This window comes from Chrysochloris asiatica, unplaced genomic scaffold, assembly GCF_000296735.1.
Source record: "Chrysochloris asiatica unplaced genomic scaffold, ChrAsi1.0 scaffold00055, whole genome shotgun sequence".
NCBI classification, from domain to species: Eukaryota; Metazoa; Chordata; class Mammalia; order Afrosoricida; family Chrysochloridae; genus Chrysochloris; species Chrysochloris asiatica.
This window is the reverse complement of record NW_006408573.1, coordinates 18,116,955-18,126,116: the sequence shown is the minus strand read 5'-3', so window position 1 is coordinate 18,126,116 and position 9,162 is coordinate 18,116,955. Positions and strand designations below refer to the sequence as shown.

At 48.8% G+C, this 9,162-nt stretch overlaps 1 protein-coding gene and 1 pseudogene across 1 annotated transcript in view; one reads left to right on the top strand and one right to left on the bottom strand.

The window, feature by feature from the left end:
• CES3 (carboxylesterase 3) overlaps nt 1-4,152 on the bottom strand; it is a 74,516-nt gene extending 70,364 nt beyond the window's left edge. The window contains exons 1-6 of the mRNA XM_006863596.1: nt 4,044-4,152; nt 3,125-3,320; nt 2,889-3,027; nt 2,591-2,724; nt 2,016-2,169; nt 1,802-1,906 (exon numbers count right to left, since the gene is read on the bottom strand). Coding sequence (XP_006863658.1) covers nt 1,802-1,906; nt 2,016-2,169; nt 2,591-2,724; nt 2,889-3,027; nt 3,125-3,320; nt 4,044-4,152 — 837 coding nt within the window. The remainder of the gene's footprint in view (nt 1-1,801; nt 1,907-2,015; nt 2,170-2,590; nt 2,725-2,888; nt 3,028-3,124; nt 3,321-4,043) is intronic.
• A 34-nt stretch (nt 4,153-4,186) lies between these two features.
• Nucleotides 4,187-9,162, top strand: part of LOC102832886 — an 8,084-nt pseudogene continuing 3,108 nt past the window's right edge.

Sequence of the window (9,162 nt, the reverse complement as noted above, 5' to 3'; positions counted from 1 at the left end):
TGTGGGTGATCCCCAGACACTTTGTGTGCCCCCAATTCTGTCATACTGTCATGACCCATGTGGGCCAGGTCCCCCTTGCCTCTCTGAGAACAGTGATATTATGTAGCTAATTCTGTCCCTAGAGGCAGAATGAAGAAGGAAATAGGAAGGGCTTGTTGAGGGAGAACCCCAGCAGTGCCAGCTGAAGCCTAGGGGATGGTGGTGGGGTCAGGCTCGGGTAGGGACAGGGGCAGGGAGTCAGTGACACTAGAAGCTGGAGTGTAGCACTAGGCTGCTCATGGGCCCTGAAAGGCAGGCTGGGAAGGTGACAACCAGCAGGAACTCTGGGAGTGTTTGGCAAAGGTGTTTTTCTGAGAACATGGAGAGCCAGGGAAGGAGTTCAGGTCTGTGGTTGGAAACCCTCCCATGGTCAGTGTGAGGGGCTTGGTGGGAAAGCTGGCAGGCTGATGCTGTTTCTGGATCAGAGGCACTTTGCCCATGGTGAAGCCTCTACATCCCCAATCACCTTTACCAGACATGAGTCACAGAGGGTAAAGATGCCCAGCCTACTGCTCTCCAGGTGAGGGCACTGAGAACACAGAGCAGCCTCCCAAGTCCAGCTCATTGCCACCCCCTTCACCCCACAGCACAGTCCTGCCCATGCCCCACCCCCTCTCTCTTGCCTGAACTCTGATTGCTCCTTCCAATGCCCCTTCCACTCCAAGGCCCCTGTGAGCTTCTGAGAAGGTGGCTCAGACTGACTGGCACCCTGCCTCTCTTCCTTCTCTCTGGACAAAGCCAGTTTCCTGGGCAGAGGTAGTGAAGTCCCTAGGATTCTCCTACCTTTCCAGTCCTTCACTCCCAGCTCTGCCCCTTGGCCTGTTCCATTCCCTTCCTGATGGCTTGCTGCTTCTAAGACCTGTCACCTGATCTCCCATATGCAGCCTTTGCAGATGAAGTTTATAGCTGGGGGCCCTTTGAGTCTTCCTCCACCCATTTTCTAAGTTTTATTATGAGGCTCTAGTGCATTGCTCAATGTGGGTTAATGTGGCAGACTGCAAAACCGTTTGAACTGCAAGGTCGGCAGTTCAAGCTCATCAGCTGCTCCTTGGAAACTCTATACAGGGTCGCCATGGGTTGGAATCAACTCAACGGCACTTAACAACAACAGTGCATTTCTCAAGGAACTCTGGTAGCTTTGTTGTTGTTAAGTGCTGGCAAGTTGATTCTGACCCATAGCAACCCTGTGTAGGGTTTCCAAGGAGCAGGTTAGCTTGAATCACCGACCTTGCAGTTCAAACAACTTTGCAGTCTGACTCATTAGCCCACAGCACCACACCAGGACTCCTCTGGTAGCATAGTGGTTACGAATCAGGCTGCTAACTTCAGGGTTAGCAGTTTGAAACTACTGGTTCTTCTGTGGGAGAAAGATGAGGCTTTCTATTCTGTAAAGATTTACAGCCCTGGAAACCCTATGTAGGGTTGCTATGAGATGGAACCACTATGTCCATGGCACACAACCACCACCATGCATTGCTCAGGAAGCAGGGTGATTGGGAAAATGGGCTTCCTTCATACTTCTTGGAGCAGGGAGGGCTGCTCCTGGAGGCCACACCTTGGAGGATATGACAGGCAGTGGTGGCCTCCTCCGGTAGCCCACCCGGAGTGCCCCCATCTACCACTTGCATTTTTCCCTCTTAGCTCCCATACAATGCATCCTTCATTCATCCTAGCAGGACTGTCTGTGTCAATAGAGAATCCTTCCACAGTCCCAGGGCCAATATGCAGCAGGGGAAGCTGAGAGGGTGAAGAAGACACAGACCTGAGCCAAGGAAAGTGGGTCAGAATTCAAGAACCCTGGGAGGGTGATGACCCCGCTCTGGGCTATGGCTCTGTGGAACAGCCCCGCAGCCAGTGGGGACAGGACCTGGTGCAGCAGAGAACACACAGTGTCAGAGGAGGACAGGGGAGCTGGGTCTTCGGGGACACAGAAGCCTCCAGTTATTGCCCCTGCCCCCACCTGAGAGCAGACTCACCAGTGCAGAAGTCATTAGGGCACCTGCAGAACTCCCAAAGATGGTGACACAGTTGGGGTCACCCCCAAAGGGGCTGATATTTCCCTGTACCCAGCGCAGAGCAGCCACCACGTCTAGGAAGCCCCAGTTTCCTGGTGCGTGTCCGTCCCCAGTGCTGGTGGCAGGGAAGGCACTGGTTAGCACAGGCAGACTCCTCTGTGCCCAGTGTCTGGTCTGGCTCTGAGCCATGCTAGGCATGCACATGCTCCCATGTGGTATGGGCACGCCTGGCTGGACAGAAAGCCAGGACTGGCTCTTCGGTGGTTTCCAGAGCTGTTCTCTGTCCCCACACCACACTGGGTTCATGACCCAGTCCAGGAGCCCAAACCCTCTGGCCAAGGGACAAAGTCGTTATCAACTCTGGCTTTGACTGGCCTTCTTCCCCAGAGTGGGGCCTCAGAGAGCACCCTTCCCTGTCCATGATGCAGAGAGAGAAGACCCTAAGTCCACCGTCCCCACCTGAGAGATTCCCAATCAGTCTCTGGCCCCCACCTCTCCTGAGATCAGTCCATGTCTCCTCCAGGGCTGCCTCTTACCTGAGGAAGCCAAGGAAACCAAGGCGGTACTGGATTGTGACCACTACCACGTCCCCGAAGGCTGCCAAGGCTGACCCGTCGTGAGAGGTGGCAGCACCAACCATCAGCGAGCCCCCATGAATCCACACCATGACCTACAGAGATGGCCGTAGAACTGACCTCAGGTCCTAGGGTCCCATTTTGCCATCTCCCAGCCAGGACAAGGTCAGGAGCTCTGGGGCAGGTAGGGGACAGGGATGGAGAGTAGAGAGGGGACAGGCTGGAAGGACAGAGCTGCATGGGAGGACAGGGCTCTCACAGGCCTCCCAGTCCCTGCAGTGGGTCCATCTGGACTGTAGATGTTGAGGATCAGGCAGTCTTTGGAAATGGAGAACATCTGGTGCTTCCCGTTCAGCGAAAACCTGAAGTTGTCCATTCTTTCTTTGTTCTGCAGGCACCTGTGGCCAGAGTGGAAACCCAAGTGCCAGCTGGTCAGCCCCAGGAGAGGGCCCCATGCCAGTCAGTCTGCTTACCCATATCTACCAGGCTACTTACATGGGAGGGGCTGTGCTGACATCCCGCACACCCTCCCAGGACTGTGCTGGCTGCGGAGCTGAGAACCGGCCAGGCCCCAGTGGTGCCTGGGCAAATGGGATGCCTAGAAAGACATTCACTCGGCGGGCTGTACCCTTCACCTCCACCTGCCGGCCTCGCACACGACCCAGAGCTGTGTCCACTTCAGGCTGAGAGACTCCGTGTTCTGAGGGGAGAGAAGAGGAGTTGGGAAGGAGTCTGCAGCCTCCTCCAGGCCTGGGGGTGGCAGATGCACTCACGAGGGAAGGAGGTTTTCATCAATTCACTGCTTATCCCCTGAGTGCCTATTGTGTCAGGCATGATTCTCTTCATCTGCCCCGCAGTTCCGTGAGAAGAGTCTCATTATCATCCTGATCTTCCTCCTTCCTGGCTGGCCATCACAGCCACTGCTCTCCAGGCGAAATTTAGGACCAAAGTGAAGGAACCAGGCTCTCTGTGAACCCACAGACTGGCTGTATAGCTTTGTGTTAGTCACTTGCGCTGTCTGAACCTCAGATTTTTCATCTGCTAGACAACAACAAAGAAGCTCTAGTGGTGTAGAGGGATAAGCATTGGGCTGCTAACCACTAGGTCATGGGTGCAAACTCCACAGATGTTCCATGTGAGTCAGATGAGGCTTTCTGTTTTTCTAAAGATGTATAGTCTTGAAAACCCAAGAGAGAAGCAACTTGATATCTTTTAGATAGGAACGATACTGGCTCAGCAGCTCTGGGGAACAAGCAAGCTGGTGAGGGCAAAACTCTCCCCCAGAGGATGTACCACTCCTGGTAGCTCTCTGAATTCCCGAGCACTTCCCCTGAGCAGGCTGCCCACCTCTCCCTGGCCCTGTCATTCTCCTGCCCTATTCCTCCAAATCCTCCTACCACCCAGAAGCTCCTACCTTGAAGGCCCAGCATGAGAGTCTTACCCATGGCCATGGCAGAGAATGCTAGCAGCAGGCAGGCCATCCAGACCTGGACCCTCCACCCAGCTCTTGACTCCATCTCCATGTGCCTTGTTCCCAATCGACCATGCACAGAAGTGATGGGTGCAGTGAGATCCCTGCCCTTTAGCCCCACTAAGCTGGAGAAGGAACTGTTGCGAAAGCTTAGTCCACCCACCTGGCTGGAGCCCAGCCCCAGCCCCAGGTCTGTGCTAGGTGATTCAGGAGGTAGTCAGGAGATAGGGAGTGCCCTGCAGAGGCCAGGAAGGAGTCTGGTCTTGGAGCTCTGCAGCTCTCGGTTCAGATCCCAGTTCTCCTGGCTCCATGACTTCCGTGAGACCCTGTGCACTCACCACAAAATGCCTGTATCACCAACCTCAGCCAGGGGTTGCCAATGGGCCAAAAGATGTGAGACAGGAGGACCTTCAAATGATGGGCCAGAACCAGCGCACTTGCCCTCTGGTGCCTCTGAGAGTTTCTGAGGGTTGGGTAGGCAGACAATAAGATTCATATTAGCAACCTGCAACTTTTTTGTGATCCCAGAAAGCATGACTCAAGACCCAGACATCAGGGGTCAGATCTGAATTGTTCAAGTGAGTGTGCGCAAGTTGCCTAACAGCTCTGAGTCTACTTTCTGCATCTGTAAAACAGTGCTGCTTAGAGGACCCACTCAGAGGGTTGAAAACCAAACCACAGCCATGGCCATCAAGCCAATTTCTAATCACAGCAACTCTGTAAGGCAGAGTTGAACTGATGGCTATTGAATGTTTATGGAAGAAGACAAGCCTCCTTCCTTTCAAGAAGCGACTGGTGGGTTTGAACCACCAACCATCCTGTTAGCAGTCTAATACGTATCCCAAAGTGCCATCAGCTTATATGTGTAAATACATGACTCCCTGATGCAGAGCTGGACGTGAACCTGTTCTTACCTCAGGACAGAGGTATGTCTGATATGTCTTTTACCATCAAAAAGACCTCATATTTATACTACAAAGGAGGGCGAACCTAACCTCGGAGTTGGGTGTTGGGTTGGGAGAGGGGAGAGTTAGTTTGGGACACAGTGGAATCGGTAAATATTTGCTTTTTCAGACAGTTGGAAGCCCTGACTCAAGAAGGAACAGAGTGAGTGTCATGCCAGGTCCAGATGCCAGATCCTCTCCCAGGGTTCCACCTAACAATCAGTTGTTGTTAGGTGCCTTCAAGTCGGTTCCAACTCATAGAGACTTATGCACAACAGAACAAAACACTGCCTGGCTATTCCCCATCTTCACCATTGTTTTTAAGCTTGAGCCCATTGCCACTGTGTCAATCCATTTCATTGGGCCTTTTTCTCCTTTGCTCTAACCCTTTGTTCTTCCGTACTCTGGCCTTCACTCCTGTTGTCTTCACTCCAACCTCAGTGTTCTACTTTGTTTATTCTGTAATAGTTTGGTGGCAATTTATTTTAAATTGCTGAATCATCTGTCACAGCTGGCTATGGAGACAGACTGTTCTAGAGAATAGAAATTGCTCATTGGTGACACTCCCACCCCTTCAAGTGCCTCCCAGGGCACATGCCACTCCGCCATACCTGCTCCCAGCTCCTGCAGGCTCTCCACCAAGCCTTCTTTTTAGGGCCTTCAACACCTACATCAGTACACCAGGATTTCCTCTCTTCCTACTCTTTGAATTTAGGTGCTATCAGGAAGAGCTTCCAGCCCCTGCATGGCCAAGTTTCCAACTCCCTGCAGCTACTATCTGCGCCTCAGTCATGCTCCTAGCTATGTGCATGGGCCCACCAGGACTGGGACTAGGGTGAAGCAAGCGAGGGCCTAGGACACAAAGTCAAAAGAGGCACTCACTCTCAGAGTTATGCAAGTACAAGGTAGGTACCCAGAATGAATACCTCCTTAAATCTTGTACTATGGGCATCTGTCCCTGTCACCTCCTTCGTCCTCAGGACTGTCTCTTCTGTCCTGTTAATATCTACTGCATCTCTCCCTTCAGCAGCAAATCCATCTTGCAACCCCACACCAACCTTCTAGGTTCCACTTTGCCCTCCAGTCTTTGTCCCATTCTTCTGTTCTTGTTTACAGCAAGGCAAAAACCCTGCCCATTTGCTGTATCGACTTTCTCTCCTTTCAGCATCTCCCAGGAGTGTCCTTGCCTTCCACCCAATCAGCAAGACCTGTTGTTGACTCAATGTCCATGTCTTCCATCCAGCTCACTCAGGTCTAAGCTGTCTGTTTTGGCAGTTGTTTCCTCTGACTTGGAGTCCTGGTGTGGTGCTCTAGGATAAGCACTGGAATGCTAATCACAAGGGTGGTGGTTCAAACCCACCAGCTGCTCCTTGGAAGCCCTATCAATGGTTTCTATGAGTTGGAAGCAACTTGATGGCACTTAACAACAACGACAACCTCTGCCCTTAATTTTCATGACCTAATTAATTAACACCTGGCCCGTGGGTACTAAGAGACTGCCAACTCCTCCCAGCTCTGGGTCTTGTTACAAAGCCCACTGTGTTATTGGAATAATAAAGTATTTCTTCCTGATTCTTAGGTTTCTGCCTATGATTACTGGGGTAAGAGTTCCCATTTACTCTGTCCCTTGGTGGTGGTGGTGTGCCATGGAATCAGTTCCGACTCATAGCGACCCTGCATAGGGTTTCTGAGGAGCAGAAAGCTTCATCTTTCTCCCACAGAATGACTGGTAGTTTCAAACTGTTGCCCATGAGGTTAGCAGCCCAGCTTGTAACCACTAAGCTACCAGAGCTCTTCACTGCACTATTATTCAGGGAGACTGGCATTGATTATAACCAAAATAGTAGTACAAATGCGAAATGAAGAAAGAAGTCCTAGGAGCATATTTATACGTGCAGGTGAGGGAAAAAGAGGGTATCTATTGGTAGGCACCCATCATCAAATGAAAGGATAAACAAACTATGGAACATATACATAATGGAATACTACAAAATGTTAGGAGGCCTAGTGTGGCGCTGTAGGATAAGCACTAAACTGCTAACTGCAAGGTTGTCTGTTAAAACCCACTATGTTGACAAATCAGTGAAACACATCCAAAAGTGGATGAGCCTAGAGAACATAATGTTGAGTGCAATTTGTCAAAAGAACAAATATTGTTTTTTTTTTCTCTAAAGAGTCAAGAAATGACTTTCACACTTGATGGTTACTAGGGATGGGAGGGAAGAAAGGGTGAATTACTAACTGTTGTTAAGTGACTAAGTGAGGATAGGCATCTATTAACTTGGGTGAAGGGAAAGGCAATGTACAGTAAGGAGTGGTGAGCACAAAATGATCAAGGCAAGACGATACTGGGAGAAACACAACAGCCAAGAACAACAAACAGTAATACTATTACACACCCAACCTGCAAGAACAGTAATAATAATCTATGAATAAATAAATAAGGACAAGGGTGAGAAGGCAAATGGGACTACACTCATAAATAATATATTGGTTGTGACAAAGGCTATTTCTCCATATGTATTTATATGTGCTGTAAATATATCCATGAATATAGTATAGCATACAGGGGTAAAGTTATGAAAACTTAACCATAAGCAACTATATAAGGCACAACTATTGGTCTCTTCCTGTCCAGAAAAACGACGAGGGAAGAAAATCAAAGACTTAAGGAAAGGAAACAATTAGTCTGGCAGGAAGGCATGAGCTCAAAACGCTGTGCTGGTGACGCAAACACGCAGCGCACTCCTGAGGGAGGTGTATGGTGAGAGTGTGGGTAGGGAGAGGCTAGGGTATGGATGAGGGTGGCGAGCGAATTTCAAGCAGCTGCAGGCAGCCTGGGCTGCTCGAGTTCACGCCAGGGTGGTGTCCCTAACATGAGTCTGACACAGTTTTTGGTACTTAATTTAAGCTGAATTTGGGAACATGCTCACTGCTTCACTAGTGTCTGCTACTAGTAGTAACTACAGTGGATGGTTACAGTTACACGTAACCGTTTCCTGTGCCAAACTAAAAAAAAAAAAAGAACTTGTTTGGGACAGCAATATATACAGAATTAGCCACAGATGAAGAAATTAAACAATAAACTCCAGTAGTTCTTTTAATCCAAAATGGGATGCACAGCTAACTATATATGTGACCCTACAAATTTCATTGGAATTTCGAGTTTGGAGTCATCACAGATGACTGTGTTAGCAGATGCTGTGTTAGCAAGAGCAACAGTTAATTAACAAGCTCTGTAAATACACACTAGAAAATTGGGGAGAGAACGAACAAGTAAAACATTCCTTAGAAGAACACATACTATTAAGGATTTGGGTTTTATTGGTACTGGATTTTAGAACACCCTTATTTGGATAAGAGATGATAACATTGAAGAATGTGGCTTAGAAATGTACTTTTCTATTAACATGGAGGTTTTGGGAAAAGTCATTTTCACATGATCTGAAGTTGGGAGATCTAATATCCTAGAGACTGAGGAAAACAAAGAGCATCTATTGGTGTAATGATAGAAGGGTGCTTTTCTTGTGGAGTATAAGAACAGAGCAAAGCTTTCCTTGATGGCTTTAATGAAGTTATTCCCCTTCAATGACTGTAGTAAGTAGTTTGATGAAAAAGAATTGGTGTGCAGGAGGCTGACTTGACAAATTGGCAAAGAAACACTTTTAATATTATACAAGACACAACAAGCAAATCATTTGGTTTTGGGAGTTTGTGAAAGAGAGAGACAGTGATATATGAATGCAACTTTAGCAGTTTGTCAGTGGATGGAACCTGCCATTTACTTCTAGGAGTATTTGCTGAGCTAACAGGAACTAATGGGTCTTAAAATTTTTCATTGAAAAAATTAGTAAAGACACCTGGTTAGTTATTAAGAAGCCATACATGTTTTAATCACTTGGACCTACTACCATGTAAGAATTATGAACAACTAAAAGAAAAGTTGCTTTTTGCAATGTTGTTGTTGTTGTTAAGTGCCGTCCAGTCGGTTCCAACCCATAGCGACCCTGTACAGGGTTTCCGAGGGTGTAAATCCTTACGGGAGTAGAAAGCCTCATCTTTCTCCCGCGGAGCGACAATAACATAGGGTAAAATACTGAATGATGCAGAAAGCATCA